The sequence below is a fragment of the Calidris pugnax genome, unplaced genomic scaffold (genome assembly GCF_001431845.1).
Source record: "Calidris pugnax isolate Ruff unplaced genomic scaffold, ASM143184v1 scaffold76, whole genome shotgun sequence".
In the NCBI taxonomy this organism is placed as follows: domain Eukaryota; kingdom Metazoa; phylum Chordata; class Aves; order Charadriiformes; family Scolopacidae; genus Calidris; species Calidris pugnax.
In genome coordinates this window covers 1,926,821-1,954,173 of record NW_015090827.1, presented here as the reverse complement: position 1 = coordinate 1,954,173, position 27,353 = coordinate 1,926,821, and the positions used below count along the sequence as shown (strand labels likewise).

Here is a 27,353-nt window from a genome sequence, read left to right as displayed (position 1 = left end):
ACTAGGTCAATTTAACGATGAAATAAATCTTCCCAATTAAAGCACATTTCACAATAAAGCTCAAGAAGAAAACCAACTTTCAATTTCAACACAACATGCGTTTCTAGCACTGCTCATTTCTTTCCATCAAAATCAGCCCACTCTTTTGTACTTTTGTGCCTTCTCGACTGAATCCACATCAGAAAACAAACCCTTCTTCCCGGGAAGGGGCTGGACATCACCTGCTGATGCGAAGTAGAGAATAAATGTTTTGTTTTCCTTTGCTTTTGTTTGATTAAACCGCCTTTATCTTGACCACAAGGTGGTTTTTTTCCATCTTATTTTCTCCCCACCTCATCCTGCCAAGGAGCAGAGTGACAGAGTGACAGGGTGGGCACCTGGATGCAGCCACAGCGATCCCACCACACATCAGGAGGGAAAAAATATCACAATTAACATAAAATTATTGTAATTATTCCATTTTAACATTTATTCTTGCATAGAAAGCCAAATAGCCAGAGACATCCATTTCGGACATGTTATGGCATCAGCAGCACCCATTATTCCACAGAAACCACATTTAAGTCCAACCGGAAAAGGGAGGCTTCAAAGTGCTTCCGTGTGCATTAAAACAATATTAAATCCTTTTTAGGTTTTGTGTTCCGAGTTTTTAGAAACGCTGATTTTTTTATGAGGTTTGGTAGCTTCGTCCATCAGCTCCTTCAGCTGCCCAATCTGCTCGTCACGGAAGTCATTCAGTTTTTCTTCCGTGAGCCGCATCCCGTACACAGTCTCTGCTCTCAACTTCTGTTTCTCCTCGTTAATTTGCTGCTCTATCAGCGCTGCATAGTTCTAATGAGGAAGGAATACACAGGTCACAAAAATGACAAATCCAGCACTCAGGTCAACTTTTTTTAATAGCATTTTACTGTACTAACATACTCTTGTCAACCTTCTAAAACAGTCTGTTCATCAGCACCAATTGATCCCCCAAAAATACCCTTTTTATAAGAAAGAAAAAGTTTTTAAGACATTTCTAGTATCTAGGGTCAATTTCAAGTAGCTAGTTTAAAATACATATTATATATGAACAGATTAATTCTGTCATCTCATGTACTACTACTGAAAACAACCCAAAAATTAATCATAGATCAAATATACCCATGTAGTTATAACCATTAAAATACATGTTTTCTATCTAGCAGGATATCAAGAGGATTCACTTTGTAAACTTATCCATCTGGAAAAGTATTACTCTCAAAGATACGTATCAGAAAAAGCAATCTGTAATTAGCCAGTGTCCTAAAGCCTTTTGGCATAACCCCTCCCTGCATTTCTGGGAACTAAATGTTTAAAAACAAACTCCACAATTAAGAAATTAATTTCAAAAAATTAAAATTTGGAAAAACATAAAGAAAATATAAATATTGGAAAAAATATAGACTTCCCTATTTTGGTAAGGTATCCTTAAAGTTTCAATCTCAGCTCCGAAGACAGTAAAAGAAATTGAACTAAAAAACCCCATCCTGAATAAATAAGAATGATGACTGGTATATGGTATCACTTTTTTTTTTTTCTTTTTAAATAAAGGATTATATATCAGGAGTACTCAAAAGCACAGGATTTTGGCAATGAGATATAAGCATTATTTTAATTTCAAATTTTCAGCTGGAAGGAGCCTCATCATGGAATACTGAATTGTTAATCCCATTACCAGCAAAGTTCCTAAAGCCACTACTTCAGCTGCACAACTAATAAACAATGTCTAATAATTCCAGGGAAGGGGGTGAGAAGGAAGAAAGTTATTCATCAGCAAGTGATAAATTTCAAAATGACAATATTTACCAACATAAATACACGACATTGTTTATAGACCACGTCAAGCCTTACTAAAGTCACGCTGCAAAACTTAATTCATGGCTATTTAAACAAAATAGATCGATAAAACAAACCCAGCAAACAAAAGTAAATTTATATTAATACAGACTCTGAACTAAACTGATTCCTTATTTTTAGAGGTATATGTAGCAATGGAACTTTACATTAAAGTTCCCCAATAAGAAAAATAATAAGTTTCATAATAGCAAGATTCTTCCCCACATGATCTCTCCCCTTTTTACATTAAATTTGCTTTAAATAATGTAAATTCAGGAACAGCGACTCTACTGTTAAACCCTGCACTAACCCCACACCTCAGCGGCATTGCCTTATGGTAGAGTTGGTCCAAGGTTTAGGAGGAACTAAATACAGTTTTTCTTGAACAATCAACAACAGGAAAAGAGAGAATGGGTTAAAAATTCTTCAAATTTGCAATTTATGTAATTTCTCATCAAGGCAGTTGGACAAAAGCGAGCTCTGAGGTGGAAAGTAACACACAACATTTTGCACATCAACTGCTCCACCTCATTTTATCTTCAAATTTCTACCCAGAGACAATTCTACTGAAGAAAAATATTCACAGCCCGTAATTCAGAAGCAAGACTGAAAGCACGGAACGTGAAACCCTCCACATCTTATCAAGAGATCTGAGAACTCCTCCAAACGATGTCCTACCAGGGCAGGCTCCACACTGGGAGGACCACCATTGATGATCAACCACCCTGGAGCAACCTGGGGCAACAGTGCCTAGAAATCCCTCAAGTCCATTTAAAGGCCAGTTACAATTTTACAAACTTTGTTGACGAAATCATCGTATTTTCCAAAAACATCAAATTAACTACTGGTAAAGAGTCTACAATGTTTGTTGTTTTTTTTTTTAATCCAGCATCAAATCATCCCATTTCACAAAGCATCAGGGAAGTGGTGGTCCTGGACAAAGCCCCAGTGGTCCCTCTCGCAGGGATGGACCATCCTTCCCCATCCCTTGATGCCGGGGGTTCCCCTTCGCAGCGCTCCCTGCTCCCACCTGGACACATCACCCCCCCCTCCTGTTTTGTCCCCCCACTCATTTTCCAGCTGAACAAATGTTCTGTACAGCCCCAACAGCCCTGCGTTTCACACCAATTTGTAGCCTGAACAGAAATTCAAGTTTAGACCCCAAAAACATGCCGGGTTTTGGCCAACTCATGACACAAAATGGAACTTTCTCGCCTCATCTTACCAAAAGGCAGCGACGCACCAAAGAAAATACATTTCAGCCTTTAGAAAAGCCCTGGAAAAAGATCAAATGCGAGGCCTGATGAGGAACGAACACAGTTTGGGATATTCAGGTGTTTAACACATTACTGTTCCCGCAGAAATTCACTGTTATTACGGGCTCAGCGGTTCCTGGACAGGTACCACATAATTGGCTGGTACACAGGTCTGTAATTTAAGATTCAGGTTCTATACAGAAAATGCACCACTTTGCTGACTGCACATGAACTTTAATATGCTGAACTCCAGAGTTCAGTAATAGGATAAAAAGCATAATAAAAAAAAAAGACAAACCACACACAAACAACCAAAAAAAAAAACCAAGCTAAGATCTGTTCTTTGAATGCTACACCTCTGGTTACAAAATATGATGATCACAGCCCCTCAGACAATAAGGAGGAGCAGAGTGTTTGTGTTTGCTCCAGTTTTCAGCAGAACTGATACAGACACAGAATTTAACTATTTACAACGACCATCTTCCCCCCCAGCAGAACCAAAACAACCCCTGCTCACCTCTCCCAAACAAAGAAAATTACTTTCCTTCTGCCTTGGGTTTTATTTCACATGTAACTACATCTTCCAAATGTAACAAACCTCTTCTGTCAGTCACAGCACAAATCCCTGGCAGATTTTTTAAGGGCATTTTATTGCAATTATGTTTCACATTCTGCTCACAGAACCCGAGACGGGAGACACAAAAGGGGAGATAAGGAAACCTGCACCCAGTTCCAACACAGACACCCCAAAACTCCCCAAAGCAGATGCCTCACCTGAACATCCTCATCTGAAGAGAGAAGGCTTTGGGGAGACCTTAGAGCCCCTTCCAGTCCCTCAAGGGGCTCCAGGAGAGATGGGGGGGACTCTGGATCAGGGAGGGGAGCCATAGGATGAGGGGAAAGGGTTTGACACTGAAAGAGGGGAGATTCAGACCAGATATTTGGAAAAATTCTTTGGTGTGAGGGTGGTGAGAGCCTGGCCCAGGTTGGCCAGAGAAGCTGTGGCTGCCCCATCCCTGGAGGGGAGGCTGGAGGGGGCTTGGAGCAACCTGGGTTGGTGGGAGGTGTCCCTGCCCAGGGCAGGGGTGGGAACTGGATGATCTTGAAGGTCCCTTCCAACCCATACTGTTCCATGATTCTATGATGCCCAACCTTGGAGAAGCTGGTTCTGCCCACAGATCACACTGGCTCTCCTAAAATCTTATGTCATGATTAAATACTTGAACCTCTAAGCAATTCCTACAAAAGCACAGAAGGTATCTGCTGTAACCAGTAACCACTGGGGTTTTTAATTTAAATTCATTAACCAAAGCAAATACACGTGTTTTTTTCTGCTCTCTGATAAATAAGCATTCACAGAATGCACAAATTCATCAAAAGGACAAGGGGACGGGTGACATTTGAGGTTTTAAATACCACACGTTACAGAAAGGGCGTCAGCCTCGTTGTTTTCCAAGTTAAGGAAGTTATGAAAGACCATGTCACCATTTCTAATTACAACACACAGAAGTTAAACAGATTTCTCCAGGACTTAAATAGTGGGAACAACCAGAAAAGCTTTCAAGTTCTCTAAAAGTCGATCTGAAAGGAAAAGCCAGGAGAACTTTTAACACCATCATGTTTTTCCAGGAGACTCGGGGAGGATGCTAGAACATGAGATTATGGGCCAAATTTCATGGTGATGATCACAGTAATGACGTACACACCACAAATACGCAGAACCATTACCATACAAGGGGGTTGGGGTTTTGGTTCCTTGCTTCTTTGCATTTTGGGAGGAGAGTATGAAAAATGGCTCAGCTAAAATGGAGCCAGGTAATATAATTACAGAATACTTAGTAATCAGCACGGAGAATTATTATTTGATCAGGAAGGTATAAATGGACTACTTTTTTTTTCCCCGAACACAGTTTTACTAATATTGTTAAACTGGAAGAAATGACATTTATTTAGAGGAATGTGAACAAAGCTCAAGATCTAACTCAGCTTTGTTTATACATTAAATAACATGTTATTTTAATGTCCTTTTTTCATGTAAGACCTATGAGATCATAATTTGAGGTGGAAGTGGGAAGTTTGTGGCCCGACTGTCAAGGTAACGATATATCAATGCTATTAAGACTAAAACGGGGCACAACAGCATCTCAGTACATCAGAGTGACTTCACTGCCATTTGTGGAAAAACAAGCTGTGATTAATTATTTCTCTCTGGATGCACAATACTTACATGAGTATTGTACATCGGGGCCAAAATCTAGGTCACTAAAAGCTTTTTGCACCACCTGGTAACAACCATAATCTTTAAGATCCTATCCACTTATGTTAATAAGCTTCATCTCAGGCCTTAAATAAAATGCCTGAGTTTGTTCTAGGGAAAAAGAAAGGGGAAAAAAAAAAGGATTAGAACATACTTGAAGGAAAAATAACATTAAAAAAAATAAAATGACCTATTAAGTTTTGTAAAGAGAGATCAATTTGAAACATAGATGCAGCACAAGAAACGGGGCAGGAGGAAGAGACAGGAGGGGGAACAAATAGAGATGGTCACAGGGATGGGTTCCAGTGGCTCAACAAGATCCTACCCTGATCCCTCTTCCCCTGGACTGGTTTTATCAGCCAAAGCCTGAGCTTCACCAAGAAAGAAAAAAAAAAAAGATTTTTTTACAAGAGAATGAAAAAAAAATATATTCTCTGAAGTACATATCAGTATTTGAGAATCTTTTAAATTGGTACTGGAGACAAAATACTTGGAAGATAAATACATTTTTAAAAAAAACCCATTAGAACTTAATATAGTTAACAATTTAAGAACAAACCATGAAAAATTATTCAGTCTGGACCTTCTTCTGTAAAAATTATGATGAAATTAAACTGTTGCTAATACCAAACACTAAGACTGCTGTGACTGGACAAATAAGCTACAGACCAGAAAAGTTAAACTTCTTTCAAGAACATTTGTTTCATAATTTCATATAAAATCCTAATAAAGCCTCAGAAATTTGAAAGATGGTTGTTTCTTGACTCAGTTTCTACTTTGCTTTGACATTTTATGTTGTGCATGGCAGCTCTTTGGCCAATAAACAAGTTGTCCTCTGCACTGCTGTCTACTGCTGATGTTTTGTCTGGCAAATATTATGCCACAATCCTGTACAAAATTCAAGGTTTTATCAAATCTTGTTAATTTAAAGTGAGTCAAGGGAAAAGACTGGAAGAGACAGTATCAGTTTGGTTTTAGGACCTTAACCTCCTCAATGCATCAGTTATACTGTAATATTTCTATTTAAATATCAAGCTAGGAAATGTTGGCAAAGTGCTTCACTGCAGATAATTCCCAAATACCGACACTAAGTGGAGGCATTTTACCTCAAAAAAACCTAAAGGCTGTTTCAGCAACACAATTACACAACTATAATTAAAGCACACGATGCAAACATCACTTACAGACTCTTGTACCAATTCTTTAAATAGAGGAGAAGCATCTTAAATTTATGGTTATTTCTTTTGGAAGTATTACTTCCAGATTTTCAAGGAAGACAATGATTTCATATCTAGATATTCACAAAAGGAAAATAAAGCCTGTTTCCAAGACAACCACATTAGTTTCCCGATGGCTAGAGACTAACCAAGAACATGCAAAAGATTACGTATCCCAGATGATGACACGTGAAAGACGTCCCATGCATGTCCTTCCTCTCAATTTATACTCAATGAAGCGTTTCAAGCGCTCAATATATAGCCAAATGAGACTCAATATTCTTATTTTCCATTACTCATATTCCTACAGGCTCATCAGAGCCAAAAAGTTAAACTAATACAGCAATGAAGGAAACCTGAAGTATAAACAAAAATTTAATCCCCAAACAGGCATTGATTTCCCTGACACCACAAATAACCCTTCTGCTGAGGGTACACTGAATTTTGTACTTTAATGGACCTGTAGAAGAACAATGTGCTTGAATGAATTAAGTAAAAAGTCATGGGCAATATTTAATTAGCAGACCAGAGGATCATTAGTGTAAAAGTCAGATCTGTCCCTCGGGACAAAGAGAGAGAAACTTCCCCAGTTTTAAGTGAATATATTCTGCATTCCCTGTTCCAATACAATACATGGGATACTAGTTTAGCAAAAGCAGATTTTGCTACAGAAAATACTGTCAAAGGCTGAATTTTCTCTAGTAACAGGGGGGAGACACAAGCCCTACCTGGGTGCTTGTGGAGGCATTTAAAACAGACAAGCAAGGAATCTAATACTGAAGTTTATCTACCTGCTTTTTCAATATGACACACACATTTTTGAGATGTGCTCTTCAGAGAGACTGGAAAGGAGAGAGGCTGTCAGTAAAAGAAAGTCTTCATACAGGTGGGCTCATATGATTTCAAAAATAAAATAATATTGCTGCTGGGAAACACAGGTGAATTCTTCTGTGTTACTTATTGAAGTATGACATTCAGCCTGGTACTTAATTTATTATTTATTATTAAATAATTAAAAATATTATTAATAATAACTTTATTAATCAAGAAATTAAATTTATTATTAATAATAATTTCTTTGCAATTCAGTCCTCCTTGCTTTTAAACAGCAGCAATAGGGCATCTCTATGAAAATAAATGCACAGTGATGGAACTGACATTTTCCTTAAGACAATTAACAACGTACTGCTTTATATTTGTAAACTCACTCTATGGGAAGGTGGGTTATTACTGCAATTAACACATACTTCATAGTACCTAATAAAAGGCAAAAAGAAAGATTAATTCATTAGTCTCTATGCTAGACTTGGTGCAAATTTTTAAAGTTCTTGTTGCTACAGAAAAAGTTGTTCAAGTTTTAGACCAGGCATACACTTGGGATACACAGAAATATACCTCTGTCAAATGAAGTTAATAATATAAATTAAATTAAGTTAATAATATAAATTGTTTAAAAAGTCTTCCACATCCTCCCAGCAATAGAACAAATCACAGCACTTCCTTCTCCTTTAGTTTTATTGCTCTCAAAATTACAACATAAAGTTCTTTACTCTGTTTTATCTTCCTAAAATATTGTGATATAACATATATGAAAAAAAAATCATGCTTGTTAAATAGGTGAAAAAAATAACAATAATCCTCCATGTGACATCAATCCCATGGCATTTCTGAAGCCATGGCCCATTCAGGGGAGAGCTTTGACTGGTTAAATTAAAGTTTAGTGTTTAGTGATGTAACGTGACGTAGAGCAGGTCACAGCTCTGAAGTCCACCTGCTGTTAGAGGGCAGGACTGGCCTTTATTATCAACAGCTGCCTTAGGAAACCAGAACAAAACACAACTTATCTCCTCTATGTCCAACCGTAATGTTTTAACATTAATTTTTAATTTCTTAAAAGGGGAAAACACTGAAAACAAGACTGTACACCAATGCGGGGAGAAGCAATGGGATCAGTTTTATTCTACGGTGTTTATTTATGAGAAAAATACAACAGATCTCCTCATTTTTGCTGAGCTACTTGTCAAATAAAACAAGTGCAAAGTGCTCATTCATGATGCAATTAAATCCATTACACACACATGACCTTAAAGCCCCCCCAGTGCAACCCCCTGGCCTGGGCCCTCCCACCAGACCAGGTTGCTCAGTCCAAGGGGTCTCCAGGTCCAACCATAGTCACCAATTATCAAAAGTCTGCCAGGATTCCCTTGTCTATTCTCACCACACAGCTTCTTAGCTCTCTCTTGGCAGATGCACTCACAACTCGACCAGCTGCTTTTCAATATGCCTTTTAAGGTTTTATAAGGACTCGTCCTATCGCAAGTCATTGAGACTTAAGCTTCTAACTCATCCTCCTCAGTGCAGATTTTCAGCAATCCCATTACAGACACCCTTCCACCACCTAAAATCATTCCATAATGAAACTTCCTGAGTCCCAAAAGATTTGTAGGTCATCCCCTATCCAACTAAAATACTGCTCTCCACAGCATTTTGAAGAACAAAGGCACCTTACTCTTCGTACGTTTTTCCAGCCCTGAGGAAACAAAACTTCAAACAGCTCCGTTGTAAAAAATAAATATTTAATTGTTTATAGCGTAGGCTGTTCTCAGCAAGGAAAACAAAGCCAATCCCAGGCAAACTGCCACCCATGTTTCTGAAAAACAAAGCTCTACCACAACTATTTTCCTCTCCCTGGTCAAGATTGGGGAACCTGGTCTGCTGCTGAGGAGTGGCATCTGCTGGCGGACAGGCCAAAATTCAGATTCACAAATAAAATTAAAACAAAGAAAGAAAAAATAAAAAAAAGGCAAAATCAAGAGTTCACATTATTCACAAAGTGACTGAGAGGAGGATGGTATTTTTCAGAAGGCTGTAACTCCTTTCATTTCCAGTGATGGTGCTGGATCGCCCGTGAACCGGACTGATGCTGCCTATGAAATCTCTTTTCACCAGTCAACCAGCAGCAGCAGAACCAGTGAACAAAACCCACAGCTGTACAAGATCTCAGCTCTGTAAACCACTAAGGACATAATCCACGTTTGTTATCTAATTAAAACTCTTCACATCATGCATCTCTGAAATAAATTCTTCCAATGACTCACTGTAATGGATGCTAAAGAGCTCGCTGCGAACAATCAACTGAATTTAAAAATTCAAGAGGCCCAGAAAACAACTGAATATTGCGACTTGCTGTACACCTTGAAATTAATTCGAAGCCTTAAATCCAATTTGAACTATGAATGTACATGCACAGAACAAGTCAAGTCATTTCAACATGAAGCAGAGCACCCTTAATTTTAGAGCTGGTACCACAGCCCAAAGTTGATCCACACTTCCCACGTGATGCTAACTGCATCAGACTGTAGCTTTTTGGCCTCAAATATGATGGTGGATGACTGACACCTGCCATATTAATTTTGGAAAGGAGAGAAAAAAAGAGAAAGAGATTCAGTTTAAACATTTCAGCTGTTTCCAGGTAGGAAAGTAGGAAGAAATATGTTTTTATAATATAATTCTCCTTTTTAAAGAAAACTTACGAACACCATGCAACACCAATGTATTTCACAACAGTATCTAAAATCTAAATCTAATTTTTTTATTTTGGGGAACAAAATATGCCTATTGGGCATCTCCCCTGATACCACAGTAGCAAACAAAGGTGTGATTTAATGTCACTGAAGAACGACATCTGACACCAGGTCTGCAAAGAACTGCCTGATTATCCAACCACCGTTACCCAACCTTGATCTGAAACATGGACAATGATTCCATCATTAGACTTGGAAATTAAGAGAAGCTGCTGTTGGTAAACACAAACTCCCAGACCTTTCCAACTGCAAGAAAAAAGGGACTTTTACCACGTCAATTTCCGTTGGAAAAAGTATAGTCATATTCTGGTAAATTTCCTAGAATGTCATTAGGATTTTATACTTTTTTAATTATTTTTAATATTGTGGAGGGTAGTGCAGGGTATTTATCTCAGGCTGGGTCTCCACCGCAGGCTTGACTCGTCTACAAATCCAACTGTGAGAAGCAATTTGAGTAAAAATCATCACAAAACGAGAGATTGCTGCTCTAAAAATGGAAGAGTGAAAGAGGAATACAGAAAATCTTCTTGCAGAGAGATCAGATTTATTTCTCAAATAAATAAAAAACAATAACGGGCTTCAGAAGAGTAAATTTCAGCACATCTGGAGAACGTGAAGTGCCCTCTTCCCTGCCAGGGTATGAGAGGGCAGTGATGCTGCACACTGCAAACCACTGGGGTGTCTACTGGGTTTCGCTGCTGAGATACCAAACTACCCCAGAACAAACCAAAACCAGAAAGCACAGCAAGAAATCGTTACGGTTTGCACCTAAACCAGGTGGAAACCACAGTAAAGTTTTTGAATTAAGAAAGGATTCTGAAAATCCACAGCAAAGATTAACAAATCTCCATGTGTATTTCAAAAAAGAATTTAACAAGAACAGAATCTGTGAAAATTCTGGTTTATATAACAAAATTCAATACCTTACTGGGTGCTAGTATAGGAACGAGCCTTCTCAATTTAAACGTTTGCTGCCATCAAGTGTGTGCTTCAAAAACTGCAGTCCTATGAAGGATACTTTGAATTTCAATCAAAAATCACAGATCAGACTACGCATGAGGGCATTACAGACTTCACACAGAAGGGGATGAAGCTTGAAAGACTGCCAATGCAATATGAATTCTTCCCTCAATACAGATTTCAAAGCTGATAATATTATCCATCAAACGACACACAAACTTAATTCAATTGCACAGCCTACGTGCCTCCCGCTACGCCATCGTAAAAAGCAAGGAACTCATTATGAGCTAAATGGTATTTGGTGGCCTACAGAAAATAAACTGATTCCTCTGCTTCACTCTAGGCAGATATTAACACTACCGGCACAATGACATCTCCAAAGAAGAAATGGTGATGGGGAGTTGTCTGGAGTTCTCACCCTTCCACCAGGCTGCTTCTCACTCAGATTCAGATTAAGTAATATTATCCATCAAACGACACACAAACTTCAATTGCACAGCCTACGTGCCTTCCGCTACGCCATCGTAAAAAGCAAGGAACTCATTATGAGCTAAATGGTATTTGGTGGCCTACAGAAAATAAACTGATTCCTCTGCTTCACTCTAGGCAGATATTAACACTACCGGCACAATGACATCTCCAAAGAAGAAATGGTGATGGGGAGTTGTCTGGAGTTCTCACCCTTCCACCAGGCTGCTTCTCACTCAGATTCAGATTAAGAAAAGAAAAAAAAAGGAAAAAGGAAAAAAAAAGAAAAAAGAGGGAGAAAGAAAGAGGGAGAAAGAAAGAGGGAGAAAGAAAGAGGGAGAAAGAAAGAGGGAGAAAGAAAGAGGGAGAAAGAAAGAGGGAGAAAGAAAGAGGGAGAAAGAAAGAGGGAGAAAGAAAGAGGGAGAAAGAAAGAGGGAGAAAGAAAGAGGGAGAAAGAAAGAGGGAGAAAGAAAGAGGGAGAAAGAAAGAGGGAGAAAGAAAGAGGGAGAAAGAAAGAGGGAGAAAGAAAGAGGGAGAAAGAAAGAGGGAGAAAGAAAGAGGGAGAAAGAAAGAGGGAGAAAGAAAGAGGGAGAAAGAAAGAGGGAGAAAGAAAGAGGGAGAAAGAAAGAGGGAGAAGAAAAAATGTTGCAGTGACCTAATCATCTCTCCATTTCCTCTAAATTAGGGAACAGAACAGTTCAGGAAGAAGAAAAAAAAATAGCATAAAATAGCACAAAACTAGTGTGTCAATTTTATATCACTTAGGAATTTCTGCAGAACAAGGGAACAGGCATCTACGTTTTAAGTATGGGTGGCGAGGCATTCATGAAAGATGGGGGCAAGATCCATTTAGGAGGTATTCTATAGATTTAGGTAGTTACTGCAGGGGGAAAACAAGCTCATCCTGCTCTCTCTCATCCCTGTCTGCTCTGTCTCTATATTCAGATGTGACACACACATCCGGGGCTTTAAAAATCCTCCAATTTGTGTAACGCTCCTTGTGCAGACACCTCACGTGATGATGAAAAAAGGAGAAAAAAACCCAACCCAATTCTGAACCAATTATTCAGATGTGCTCCAGATTCCATTTGAACTCACAGAAAATATCAATTTTGCGTGTACACAGGACAGAAAAGCACATCTATACAGTATGTGCAATTAGAGCACTCGGAATATTATTGCAGTAATTACAAAATGTGGCACTTGACAGCACTTGGGGAAAGTTGGCAGCGGTTGTGGTGTTGATAGTGGAAATGCACCGAAATCACAGTAAAATCTACCACGCTGACAAAACACTACAAACTGACAATATTTACACAAGCACCAAACAAATGCTAGAAGGAAGGATGTCGGTAAAATACAAACAAGCAGAAATCCCGTATAAATTCCCAATTCCCATTCAGACTCGGACCCACTGCACTGTCTTAAAACACGAGGCAGCTCAAAAGGCTTGTGGGTCACTTACCCCTATATTATCTTCATCTGAAAACCTAACCTGGTATGGTTAAATTCTACTGTAAAATCCTTTAAATAATAAAAATAGACAGGGCTGGAACAACAAGATGGGGGCAAAGCAAGCAGAATCCCAACCTTCTCCTCTCTCCTTTTTTTGTTGTTTTTAATTCTAAGAATTAAAAACATCTTAGATCAAACCTCAAAATCTTTTAATTCTAAGAAAAAATAAGAAACTCATCCTTGCACACGTGCAACTTAAAGACAACTTTTTTAAGACATCACTTCTCTCTTTCTGTCACCCGTACAGAGTTAAATTTTATGAAACAGCTGTCAAGGAACACTGAAAAAAAAGCAGAATCGGGCTAATTTGCAGCAAATAAGATAAACTGTTAGATTCAGAGGGTCCTCAGGGATCTGAATGCACGTGGCCAAAATAACAGATTCCTGATCATTGCAGCTCCATCTTAAAAAATTCTGGAGGCCTATTATGTGGGAATTATGTGCTATTGTGTATAGAATTCATACATAGTAAAGGTTTTCCATTTCTTAAGTTTTAAACACACGATACGTTAGAGAGCATGGTTACGCATACAGCTTGGACAGAATTTGATACCACCACTAGATGGAAACCTGAATTACCTTTTAAACACAATTCTGTAAACGCTCCGTCGCTGGTTCTGCTTCTTCTGGTGTCTCCACATCCCTATTTTCTTATTTCTTATATTTTCTTATTTAGGGATCTGGCTGTCATCAACCTGTACTCATTAGTGCATCCACCAAAATTCTACGGGGCCTTCAAATCATAAATATTGGTTCTGTTTTACCTCAAGCCAGGACTCAGCTCATTCCCCAAGCCATTGCTGCTCAATGCAAGGAATAAACCGTAATGTATATTAGAGATCTACCCCACTTCTACAGCAATTTAAACTTCTCAGTCTAAGTTATAACCAATTAAAATTGCTGCACTCTGCTAACAAACTTCAGTTGGGATTTAAACCATCAGTGCCAATTAAAATTGCTGCACTCTGCTAACAAATTTCAGTTGGGATTTAAACCATCAGCGATTGGTAAATAAAAATTTCACCTAGCAGCAGGATAGGTGGTACCAGGACAGCTACGTCCAGTAGCCAGATACTTGACCAGCTATGTGCAGTATCTATATGACAATATAGAGATAATTAGCACAGTAACATGACAGAAGCGTTGAGAGTTCTGATGCCACAGCTGATGGAATACTGAATTTGGAGAATACAGTAAAGGTCTAAAAGAAAACCTCACATTTGACTCTAAGTCTTATTTTTCATCAAGCCCAGAAAATACCATTTTTTAAACAGGAGAAAAAAAAAAACGCAGTGTATTTTACACATAACAAAGTTAAAAGAAAGAAGTTAATCAAATGCTATCCCACACCAGTATGTACACAGGAACAAAAAAGACAAAAAACCCTTTAAAACAAACCAAAAAATCACTGGCCTTAGCAGTGGGCACGTGAATCTGGAAGAGAATGATGCTGCTCCAGCTGAAGTACCAAATGTCCCTTCAAGCCAGCAGGTTCCCCCTCTGGGTCACCCCAAGTCTCTCTGCATCAGGAAGCTCCCAGACCCCCTGGTTTCTCCAGGGAAGAGGAGCAGACACCAGCTCCTGCTTCTAAACCCCAATTTGAAGGAGCAGCAGAAGGATGGAAGCGATGCCATAACACAAAAAAAAGGTGTTATTACCATGAAAATCTGCGATAGGGATCCATGTGGTCAACCTTTGCCTTTGTGGTTTCTTTTTTCATCAAAGGGACAATTGCACATGAGCATCAGTTCAGGGAACTCACCAAATCACGGGTGAACAAAGGCAAAATTACTATTTTACACAGATAGGACTTCAAATCTCAAAGCAAAGCAGGCCACCAGGGACGCCAGGTCAGAGCAGAAGGCTGATTTCCTGCGGCTGGTCAGACCCCAAATCCCACGTGCTCCTCAATTTATGAGCCACAACTCCCCGGCTCTCAGAAAAGTGAGAAATTCTTTCCTGCCTTTTGAGAAGTATCAAAGAAAATAGAGGAAATTGGCTCCAATTTAGTTCTTACAAATTAATACCCAGTGAACACCCTAAGTGGGGGCTAAATACGTAAGTCTCAGTAGGAATTTACTCTTAATAAGAAGGTTTTCATCCAGATAGCCATAAAAATCACTAAAAGCAAATTCCAATGTATCCGGTAATGTTACAATGAAATACTACTCTCAAATCCTATTTCACAACTTTTATTAAAGTCATAAAATGGCAAAAACCTTGAAGTCATATTTCACTTCCAAAAAAAAATTGTATTTCTTTGTCAGGCAAAGAAAAGATCACTTATATAAATGCACTTCACTGAAACCCTGAGCAGGATACAGAAAGTCAGTGGCAATTTTAGACTTATGCAACCTATATATTTGCTGAAAGACAGTACAAAGGGCAACCCACACCTCCCACTCCCATCCCAGTCCAACCCCAGCACTGGCCACAGCTTCCTCTTCCACTCACCCAACCTTCTTTGGCTATTTGCTCCTCAAGTTCTCCTTTCAACATTTCAACTCGTTGAGTGCCAGCAGCTTAAAAATAAATCAGGAAGGGGAAGGAAGATCATACTAGCCCAAAGAATTAAGAAATTTTTAAAAAATCTGTTAAGTGTATCCACTCACGAGCAGAAAAAGATCTATCAGGACAATTATGTCCTGGGAAATAGGAGACCATCCCACAATTGTTTGGTTTTTTTTAATTTTACCAATATAATGCCTAGATTTGTTACAGGAATGAAAAAAAAAGTCACCTTCCTTCTGAGCATCCAACTGCAGAGGCCAGCTCCCAAAATCAGTGTCAGTTCATTTGAAAGCTTCTAAGAAAAGCTTCCAGAGTCAAGAGTGTCCAAAGCATTTCAAAGGCAATTTATTCAATCTATTAGATGTGAGAAAATGTCATGTAATTCCGCAGAATGATTCTGCTCATCTCAAGATAGTCCAGACCTTTCTGTCTACAGGGTCAGTCTTTTTAAACAAGCTAAGTACAAAATGGCCATTTTCAAAAATTAAAAGAAGAATTAACTTAAATGATGTAAACCAAAACGATGACTGAAATTACTTGGCTGAATATTTTTCCTTGTATCATTTGTAACTTGGGATAAAGTAATTTATATTATCTTAATATTACCTATTCTTGAGTAGGCATTCTCATCAGCTACTACGGGACTTCGAAGACTGTTGAACTAATTCACTTGTATCTGTCAACATTAATTCAATAGCATTCTGAGGTAATAATCACTATCAATCTAATTATATCAGCCATCTCCTGTAAATGTGCAACAATTATTTTAATTAAAATATTCAATATTTAGAAAATAGAAAGGAACATATATTAATAATTTATATACTTCATTTGAATCTACCTGAATCACCCTAATTCCTGAACACCAAAGTTTGCTTTCTTTGCATCCCCCTTTAATACCTTCCAGGGGGGTTTCAAGGCACAACCCATCAAGAAAAAATGAAGGGAAAAATGCAGGATTTATATTGTTCTGCTTTTATCTGTGGAGTATCAGTCTCATTCACTTAAGAAGTCTTTCAAGAATATTCAAAGGATAGTTCTAGAGTAGCTAGCGTTAAAACAAAGGATGCAGGTTCATCTCCTGTATCATACATGCAAATGATACATATAATTCCCATACTAAGCCAGGATCATTTGGGAACCTTTTTACCTTTTCCCCCCCACGCCTTTTTTCAAAGTTAATCTTAGAAATCCCCCTTTCATGTTCCACCTGTGCTTGTGTGGACTGTAAGGACATCCAAAATGCCTGTTCCCTTGTTTAAGAATTAAGGTGAGTATTCAGGTGCTGCAATGAGATTTGGGTTCTTCCCAAAAGCCACAGAACAGAACCAAATATTAAAGAATTAGGGCAATATTAGAAGCTACAGCTGTTTGAATGCCCTATAAAATTAAGAATCCTTTAAGCAGTTCTTTTTAATGCTTTTAACAGTAAAATCCTACAGGTTTTTCACCGTGTCTCTCAAGAAACAAAAGGAATTTGCTCAGTTAATTTTCTCTGATAAACACTCAATGTGCCCACTTCCCTCAAATCAGCATGATTTAAATACCAAGAGGAAAAATTAAACCTGTTTGGCACAACCATAATGTGGTTAATATGCCTGGTAACTAAAGAATTAGCAAATACAAATCAAACTAGAGGACATGAAAGCATACCACAAGCACACACTATCAACTACTACGTTCGAGGACACACAGAAGGTCTGACTATCCCAAAAAAGAGCCTGAAAAGTTTTAACAAAAGTCAAGTGGTTTCATGTTAAAATAAGCCATCCTGGGAAGTTTTCATTCAAAAAGTGTATGGGGTGGCTTATTAAGATTACATTTCATAGTAAAGTCCTTATTCAAAGTCAAGAAACATCAATGCAATCGTCATAACCATAATCTTTACCTTCCAGTGAATATATATTAAGATACACTCTTTTCATGTAAAATCAGCAATACTGTTTTTCTGTATTATGAGACATCATGCCACTCTGTACCAAACACCCTCCACACAACAGGAGACGTGAGGAAGGACCTTTTCCAGGTGGAAGCTGAATATTGACAGCACTAAAGTGCACACAGTAAAGAACACATGTACTAAGTCGGGAAGAAAAGTGCTTGATGTGCAACACGCCAAAATTCTGTTAACTGAGCTATAACTTTGCATTTCCCCCCCAAAAAATGGCTAAAACTTCACAGGGAATACAGACATCATTTTGTATTCATATTGTATTGATTTGTTTGAGGATTGGGTTTTTTTGTTTGTTTGGGTGGAGTTTTTTTAATAGAAATAAATAGAGAGGCAAGTAGTTCTGGTTCAGGTACGTGAAGTAGCAAATCTCAGCTCCATGCAATTCACACAACACCCTTCAAGAACCGGGCGCTTTGCTGCTGTGTTCAGCAAGAACCATTCTAGAGCCTCAAATTTCTGATTAAAAGTGTGTCCTGCTGCCCAGGAAGGGTGCAAAGAGGATTCCAATGTGAATTAGAGCATCTCCAACTCATCTACAGTTTGCCTTCCTCAGTTACCTGGTCCAAGCCTTCCAGGGACCGAGAACCACAGCACGGCGTAAGAGTCAGTGAGTCCCACAGGCCAAAAATGCAAAAGTCTGCTTTAAATCCCACCCTCGAAAGAGATTACTACTAGGGGGAGAAAAAACAACAAAACCCAGCACAAAACAAAAACTAAAGATGAGAAGAGCCACATTAACTATGTGCTAATACCTCCCAGCATCTTGTTAGAAGACAGACATATTTGCAACGTTCTTTATACACACACACTCAAAACAGTTATTAAATTCGTTTCCTTTGCCTTGAACATATCATAGCTAATAGCACTAAATGTCAGGTTTCAAAATTCAACTTGTTCCTTATAGTCTCATTTTTTTCTCCAGTTTTCCCTATAATCTACTTTTAAAACATTTTAAAACTGAGAAACATTTTCACTATTTGTTTACTTCACAGATATGGCTAAAGGTATTTCAATGTAAACACTTCCTTCCTTTTCTAAAACTATTTTAAGGAAGATTTTAGCACTGAAAATAGTAACCTGCAACTTGTCTTTTTAGCTCATGTTAAAATTGGAAGCAGCGATGCGGAAACATTTTGGCAATATGAAGTAAACGGTAATTGAGAATTACAATAGCAGCAGGCATTTGAGAGATAGATACAAATTTTCCTGATTTCGGGATCTATCAGTTGGCAAGAGGCAATTAAAATACACTTATTCCTTTCCTCAGAAGGGAAGACCAGGCAGCGTTCTCCCTGCTGCTTCCTGATGCCATGGAGCTGCTTCACCTCCAAGATCTCAGCTACAGCGGGTGGGAGGGATGGGTCAGATCTCCCCCCATCACCCTCCTGTTGGTAAACTGGGAAGCACTGGACGCTGCCTAGACTAACCAGCCCCCAGGGGTAGAGCAGAACACCATTTTCTTCCACGGAAAGGAAGAAAAAGCAGGTTTGAGATTCAAAAATAATACCAAGCAGTTTGATGAGCATGAAAGCTAACGGGCAGCTTGTCTATCGATCTGTCTCCTGCAGCTGTTCTCAGGCTTTAACTGAAGTTTTTTCCTCCGGGAAGCTTCTTGTCCGTGTGGAATTTTTTTTGGGGGGGGGGTCTATCAATAGGCTGAGTCCAGCACTTCAGGAGTCTCCCTCCTCCGCTGCTCCTCAAGCTTCTTATGCCCTCATGAGGGGTGAGCAATTGCTGTCCTTGGGGAAACCAAGTCCCGGGGGAGACATGATGCTCACGGGAGACTCCTTTCCTCAGGAAACACGCTGGAAACATCTCACTCAGAAATTAAACACTAAGTTCATGCAGAAGTTACTTGCACCTATGTACTTGGCTTATTATAATTAATACAATTTGCTATGCGTGCAGTTATAAATCTATATATATACATTTATATAAGTTATACTGATAATTTTGTGTACTTTGCATAATTTTCTGTATGTACCTATGTATATATAGCTAATTATATAATTGTTGTCACTCTGTTATACATACTCGTGCGTGCAGAGTTAGTAACCACACATCGATGAGGCAAGGAAACAGGAACCACAAACGATAACCTGCCCAGAGACGCAAAATTACGAGGAATTTCCTAATTCTGCCCACGAGTTCGCCCTTCAGGGGGACGCGCCAGGGGAAGCCCGGCGACACCTCGGGGGTAATTAGCAGCGGAGGAGCTAATAGGCGCTTTCTATCTGCCTTTCTACGGCAGGTTTTCCTTCAACACCGGGCTAGGGAAGGGCTGGCGAGGCTCCAGCTGAAGAAGCCGGTCCCCCTTTCCCGGGGGCAGCCAGGGCCGGGCCCGCCGCCCCCCGCCGGGCCCGCGGCTCGGGAGGCGGCCCCCCCTTCACCCCCGTCACTTGCCTCCCATTCCCGCAGGAAGCGCTGGGCCTCGGCGGGGCCGGCGGCCTTGTGCTTCCTGAACTCCTCCTTCACGTAGCGGTCCCCCAGGGCCCGCAGGGCGGGCGGCAGGGCCCGGTGCAGCAGCAGGATCCGCCGGTACAGGCCCAACGCACCGCCCGCCATGGCGGCGGAGCGGGGCCCGGCGGAGCAGGCCTGAGGCGGCCGCACCGGGGGCGGGGCGAGGGGGCCGAGCTGCGGGCAGGGCCCGGGGAGGGACGGGACGGGGAAGGATCTCCGTAAAAATAATAAAAAAAAAAAAATCGGTAAATGGTTCAGCTCGGTTTTCAGCAGCAGGAGAGAGAGGTGGCGCGCGGTGTCCAGCTTGAGAGGCCTCAGCACGGGATCCGCCGGTACAGGCCCAACGCACCGCCCGCCATGGCGGCGGAGCGGGGCCCGGCGGAGCAGGCCTGAGGCGGCCGCACCGGGGGCGGGGCGAGGGGGCCGAGCTGCGGGCAGGGCCCGGGGAGGGACGGGACGGGGAAGGATCTCCGTAAAAATAAAAATTAAAAAAAAATCGGTAAATGTTTCAGCTCGGTTTTCAGCAGCAGGAGAGGGAGGCGGCGCGCGGTGTCCAGCTTGAGAGGCCTCAGCACGGGAAGGACATGGAGCGGGGCCAGAGGAGGCCACAAAAATGATCAAACGGCTGGAACGCTTCTGGGAGGGGGGGGCTGAGAGAGCTGGGGGGTTCAGCCTGGAGAAGAGAAGGCTCCGGGGAGACCTTAGAGCCCCTTCCAGTCCCTCAAGGGGCTCCAGGAGAGATGGGGAGGGACTCTGGATCAGGGAGGGGAGCCATAGGAGGAGGGGAAGGGTTTGACACTGAAAGAGGGGAGATGGAGCTGAGATGTGGGGAAGAACTTGTTTGGTGTGAGAGGGGTGAGAGCCTGGCCCAGGTTGGCCAGAGAAGCTGTGGCTGCCCCATCCCTGGAGGGGTTCAAGGCCAGGTTGGAGGGGGCTTGGAGCAACCTGGTCTGGTGGGAGGTGTCCCTGCCCAGGGCAGGGGGTGGCACTGGATGGGCTTTAAGGTCCCTTCTAACCCAAACCATGAATGAGTCCATTAAACCCAGTCTTCATAAGCTAAATTTATCTGTGTTTTTAAGTATGGGTGAGAGACAAGAGGAGCTGTAGGTTATAGTTTCGTTTTTTCTCACTGGCGGTTCCCATTGCTCTTCGTGGCTGTGATGCTCTCGGGACGGGCAGACAGGCCCTGGCAGGGGGGTGCTGATCCTCAAATTGCTCGCTCTCTTTTCAAACTGTATTTTCTGCAGATGTTTCTTTGAGGAAGGATTTCAGGATTTGGTGCAATTTTTGTCTACCCCTGTGTCCTTCAACGTCTTCAAATTTTTAAAAGATTGAGGTTCAAAAACTGATTTGCTTTTCAATTCCGCTGAATCATCTCAAGGTTCATTCGCTTACAGAAATTATTTGAGCCTTTCTTTTATATAATGACCTCCGTATTTATATAGCACAGTGACAGCTTTCTCCTCGCTACATCCACCCTGTGTGGTTTTTAGGAGCCCTTCTCCTTCTGTGGCCTGCTTAAGCCCTCTGCTGGGCGCTTGCTTTGCGGCTGAAATGCCAGTCAGGCTGCATCAGCCAGATCTGCCACCTTCAACACTTTTTTACACCTTCTCTGTCTGTCCACAGAGACCAAAAGCCGTTTGGCCCATCCTGGTGGTTTCTGCCCCAGCAGAAGATTCTCTCAGCATCTGTGCACCTCTGGGGCTGCTTCAGCTCCTTGCATCTTCCACAGGTGCTGCCAGGGGAGCGAGGAATTTGCCAGTAAGTTCCCCATGGAGCAGAAGATAGAGCTGTAAGCTCAGCAAGCTATTTGATAATGGAAGAAGTGGTCAGCCTTTGCCCATTAACAGTTTTTGTGTCCCAAAGGGCTCTGCGCTATCAGGGAACGTGGGGAGGCTGTAGAGGCAGTTGAATGCCGTATCTCACTATCAAAACTTGTTAAGATGTAATAAGATATTAGAGGTATTCTTTCCATAAAATCATAGAATGGTTTGGGTTAGAAGAGACCTTAAAGATCATCCAGTTCCACCCCCTGCCCTGAGCAAGGACACCTCCCACCACACCAGGTTGCTCCAAGCCCCCTCCAACCTGCCCTTGAACCCCTCCAGGGATGGGGCAGCCACAGCTTCTCTGGGCAACCTGGGCCAGGCTCTCACCACCCTCACACCAAACAAGTTCTTCCCCACATCTCAGCTCCATCTCCCCTCTTTCAGTGTCAAACCCTTCCCTCTCATCCTATGGCTGCCCTCCCTGATCAAGAGCTGACCTCTTCATTGTCAGTTCTCACAATATCCATGCCACAGCTGGAGTCCAGACACAATTTTAGCTAACGTGCATGAGTGCAGCTCCTCTGCTTGCCTCTTGCAGACACTTGCCCGTGTTGGGCCTGGGGGCATCTCTGCTGCCACCCCCAGTGCTCCACAGCCTGGGAGCACTTCTTGGTTTGCACCAAAGAAAGAGCCACCTCAGCAGAGGGACTCATCCCACCCCTTTTGTGCAAGGGGAAGCAATTTATCCCTTATTTTTTTTCAGCTGACGATAGAAGGGTATACGGGGGTGTATGTGGTTTAGATACCCCATAAAGGGTTCTTCTGTGTCCAATGGTGCTTTTGAGTGTTGGCACAGTATTAATGATGCTAAAATCGGAGAGGATCCTACAAAGATCCCAGAGTATCTCTGTGCCATACTCCATACTCCCTTTGGATCTGAGGAGGCAGTATCAGCTCTGCCACAGAGCACCACAAAGGCAGGCAGAGGGGCTTAGCCCATATACTACATCTTTATTTATGTGCCCAGGACTCCGTGGGTAGCACCTCAGCCTTTCCCCAAAGGATTACACAAGAAATCTGTTGTAAAGCCTAGATGCACAGTGCTCCAGTTGCTTTGCCAGCCCTCTGAGCCAGCAGCAAATCGATAGAAAATAGAAGACAGATTTTGAGCCTGTGAATCTGCCAGAGTGGCCGTGTTGTTTGCTGCAGTCCTAACTCCAAACGTAGAAAGACTGGAGGAACATTTCCGTGTTTATTTTTCCCTTTTGTCGGTAATCTGTTGACTAAAGAAGATGAAGCTGAAGTATTTATTGAGCTGTTATAATTGCTGTAATTTTTTAAATTATCAAGAGCATCCTGAGAGCAATTCTTTTTGTGAATCAAAATAAATGATTAAATACAGAATGCAATAATGTGATATTCCTTTCCAGAACTGTTGGTAGTCCTGATGAAGCAAAATTATATTGTTGTCTGTTAAAAAAACAGGATAATCTGCAATCTTCTTGTAAACTAGGGGTAAATGTTAAAGTGTAGTCTAATTTCCTACTATTAAAAAAACAAAAACAAACAGTATTGTCCTGTCCCATGTTTCCTGTTTTCGCATGTGCAGATCACAACAAAATTGCACCTCGTACTTCAGAACTATGAAGTTTTTAATAAAACTCTCTAAATATTCAAATAGATTCAAGCCAGTTCCTTTTTGCATACTGTTCCACACCAAGGCAGACTTTTCTGATGCAGAAGCCAAGCCAGAGATCTGTTGTGACGGCACAAATTGCCTGCTAAATATTCTGCGGCATCCTCCAGTGTGCCTCGTAAACTGAAAAGACGCAGAATTATCCCTTCTTTGTGGGAAACAACTGCAAAATGAGTAGTTTCGTAAAGGACTTTTAGAAAACACTATGGGTAGCTGGAGAATCACAGGAGGCTTCTGCCTCTGGAGGTGGAGTAGAGTCTTGTGCTTGATTCAACAGGAGCAAAATCAGTCCTAGTGCAGGACGATCTGCTTCAAAACCCACCAAAATGTTGGACGTGCCAACTGTTAGACATGGATGCTGGTAATGGACCGGTTCTTTCCCCAAGGGCTTGGGGAAACACAGGCTGTTGAAGGTACCAGCCATGTTTGGTGTAGAGACAACTGCCAGTCCAGGTGTCTGGCCCGTAGCGAGAGCAGGAGGGATGATTTTTATTCAAAAGCTGTGTTTCAGTGAGGAAAAACTATGCTATAATAGAAGTTATTTGGTGTAACTCATCAGGATGGCTTCAGGTCCTCATGTATGCATCTCCCAGTAGGATGAAACCAAATAATGGAAAGTATTTCTTACGAAATAAATAGAGGACAATTCTGGAAGGGAGAGACAGCCAGCTGTTGCTGGACTTCAGCCAACGGCACGCTTGGCGCGTTGAGAGCTTTTGGATGTTAAAAGGGAGTTCTGCTTTGGTTCAGCTTATGCTCGAGCTGCTCATTCATTGCAGGATTTCGTGTTCTTTCATCTGAAGCATGCAATCTGTATCATCCAAACCACATTTTTTTTGACAGTCAAAAGAAGCAATTCCTGGGGAAGCTCTGCTCGCCTCCTGCAGGCTTGAAAGATGCCAAGAGTATTGGAAATCTTCTGAGAATTTAGCTGCCAAACTCTATCAAGTTTCTGCTCGAACATGTGTGAGCAGAGCTTTGCAGCGAGCCAAAAATAGGCAGCTTCTTCCCGCTGGAGGAGTTCCAGGCTTGTATGTAGACCCTCCTGCTCACCATCTCCCCACTTTCCTCCCTGCAACTCTCCTCTCCCCAGCCCAGTGCCAGATTTCAAAGCACCGAGGCACCAGCACTTCTCAGGTGAGGGGCTGGAGAAGAAAGAGAGAAGAATCACCAAGAACCATTTTCAGAAACCTTTACTGTGCAGTTCATATTTTCCAAAAGAGTTCAACTCAGTCAACTGATTCAAATTTAAAATTTTTGAGGTAGAATGATTAAAGAGCGTCAAAACTCAATGTAGTGACAGGCCAGATATTTTTCGGGGGAAAATCCTACACCTTCATCGGTAGGCAGCGGTGCCAAATGAGACTTTTTCATCCTTAGGTTATTGTTGTTTTCAGCATTTAAAGAAAACGCCCAAAAGATTCCCTGTATTACATTTTTTCTACTTTTGAAAATTCAAAGAGAAATGGAAAATGTCAATATTTAGAGTCACTGTGAGTCTTCTCCATTTATGAACAACCTTTCATACAGAGGTTCATAAGGACACTGCTAATCCACTTGGTTGTTCTACCACAGGGGCTGTTCTCTTCGACCGCATTAAAATTCTATAAAAAATGTGATATTCCCCTGTTAATTCACACAATACAGTTTGAAAGAGCACGTTTTGTTGTTTCAAATAAAGTGTTATTTATTTGAAATATTATTTCAAATAAAGTGTGCACCATTCATGGGTAAAGCTTTGTTTTTCTGATCTACTTAGGAAGTCATTGTAAAACACATAGCCATGCGAAGACGCTGCCGCAAATTCCTTCCAGAACACCACAAAAAGAGCACAGAAATTGTTGTGTTGGTCGTTGTACCAGAGCGGGGAAGCAGAACAAGGGAGAAGATGGCCAAAGTAAATAAATTAATGTTTTGAAAAGCTGCAGAAAAGATGATACGTGTGTGTAAGTGAGGCCTTTCTAAACAGCAGCATCCGTGGATCCTGGGAGCTCCAGGTGACATGGCCCGGAGTCTAAACCCAGGGAATAAAACTAGCCAGGCTACCTCGCTTCTAAGCCTTTAGCCCAGCTCCCCATTAACCCAAGGGGAATTCAAAACACAACGTAAACATGTGTTTAAACGAAGTCAGAAGAAAGCTTGTTGTCCTGTCTCCTGTTTTAATTAAATGTGTTTTATATGAAAAGCATAGCTTACAAATGCAAGCTCTGTGGTTTCTCTGGCAGCATTGCAGCTCTAAGTAAACACACTATACTATTATTTTGTTTGCTTTCTTCCCTAATTAAGTTTTTAAAAGTTTCCTCAGCTCTCTCTGTGGCTGCTTCAGTTTTGGCAGCAGTACCGTGGCAAAGGGGACTGGGAAGACGACTGTGCTTTCTATTTCTCCCTCCTTCCCCTAACTAAAATAGTCACAGATCAATTGGAAATCCCTTCTTTTATTTTTTTTTTAAGATATATAGATGCCAGACTCCACGACCTATGGGTCACACCAGTGTGAGAGCCCGTACCATCCCAGTGGGAGAGAAATGGAGCAGTTGGCTGCGCTGGTCATGGGAGCTGCAGCTGCGAGCACATTTCTGAGCAGAAATCAGAGCTGAGCCACAAAATTTGAAGCCAAACACAAAATTGCCATCCTTTGAGGGCGTTTGGATCCCTCCTTTTACCTTCCTGTTGGCTACGGGGTTCTCAGGTTCAAGGCTTTGCTGTAAAACTGTTAGGGTTTCGGGAATCGGGATCGTTGCCTGCTGTTTGAAAAAAAGCACACGAAATCCAACATCATTCGTCATCTTGGCATGAGGAATACACTATTGGCAAAGCATAGTCCCTATCTCAGGCTCTCCCTAGCCCTTTGATAGCCCTTTGATAGCCCTTTGATAGCCCTCTGAATGCATTCAGGCTGTCCAGCTACTGGCCAGGTACTGGGATACTTGACTGGCTTTGCATTAAACCACTTGGCATCGCCTTTGATGTGAAGCACTGGATGGACATCTCTTGTCTCCCTCCAGTTCCTCATGTTGTAATCCCTCAGGAAAACAAATCCAACATGGAACTGCGTAGCTCTGTAACTGCTTGTGTCTGTTTGTTGCGTCCCCTACCCCAAAATCCAGCACCCCATTGTAGGCTGGGGGGGGGCGTATCTGGATGGTTACTCGCCCCGGGTGCATTATTCACTGGATCTGGTGATATTTGGGGTTACATTTCTCAGTAGTCAGGATTTTCCTTTGCGGTTCCTTGATATAACATCACGTATTAATGGGTAGGATTCAGGATGGAACTATAGGATACCACATGAAAAAAAAGGTAGCTTTAACATAAATATTCGAGGTTCCTTAAAGCCGTTTCATCCAACAGCGCTATCACTGTTCATCAATCCCTCCCCCCGCCCCCTTCCCGCACCCCCCGAGGGCAGGATCGGTAGCGATCAAAAGACGAGCTGCATTTCTTGGTATTGAAATGATCACATCTGTGAAATATGGGTTTTAATAATGAGTTTATTGCTGTTTGCTCGGTGAATTATGGCTTTGCACTTCTCCTTAAACCATAACAAAAAGTTATTTACAAGGTGCCACAGGAATAATTTTTAGACTGGCAAACAAGTGAGGTAGCGATCACAAAGCCCTCGCTGGTTTGTGAAAGTGGCATTTGGGTTTTTTGTACTTCTTGGAGATTTGATTTTACACTGAGATGTCAAATGAGAATTTGATCTTGTATGCTACAGAGTGGTAGCAGCTCCAGGTGCCATAGAAAGCACAAAACCCTTCAATTGCAAAAGCAAGCTGTCAGAAAAAAATATCAACTGTTTCATTCTAATGTGTGATAGGAGGATGGTCACAACCTCTTCAAAAGAAAAGA

The 27,353-nt window shown here is 41.4% G+C and overlaps 1 protein-coding gene across 1 annotated transcript; it reads right to left on the bottom strand.

The window, feature by feature from the left end:
• Nucleotides 1–437: 437 nt before the first annotated feature.
• On the bottom strand, nucleotides 438–20,183 carry SDHAF3 (succinate dehydrogenase complex assembly factor 3). The gene is made up of 2 exons (XM_014940226.1): nucleotides 19,980–20,183; nucleotides 438–831 (listed from the first exon to the last, which is right to left on the bottom strand). The coding sequence occupies exons 1-2, from the start codon at nucleotides 20,139–20,141 to the stop codon at nucleotides 628–630; spliced, it is 366 nt and encodes a 121-aa protein (XP_014795712.1). The 5' UTR covers nucleotides 20,142–20,183; the 3' UTR covers nucleotides 438–627.
• Between the last annotated feature and the right edge of the window lie 7,170 nt (nucleotides 20,184–27,353).

What these genes read in the sequence shown, in the direction of transcription:
- SDHAF3 (XM_014940226.1), bottom strand. Translation starts at nt 20,141, where the DNA reads ATGGCGGGCGGTGCGTTGGGCCTGTACCGGCGGATCCTGCTGCTGCAC. An exon ending in GCTTCCTGCGGGAATGGGAG is followed by an intron (nt 832 to 19,979) that starts GCAAGTGACGGG and finishes CTTCCTCATTAG; the next exon opens with AACTATGCAGCGCTGATAGA.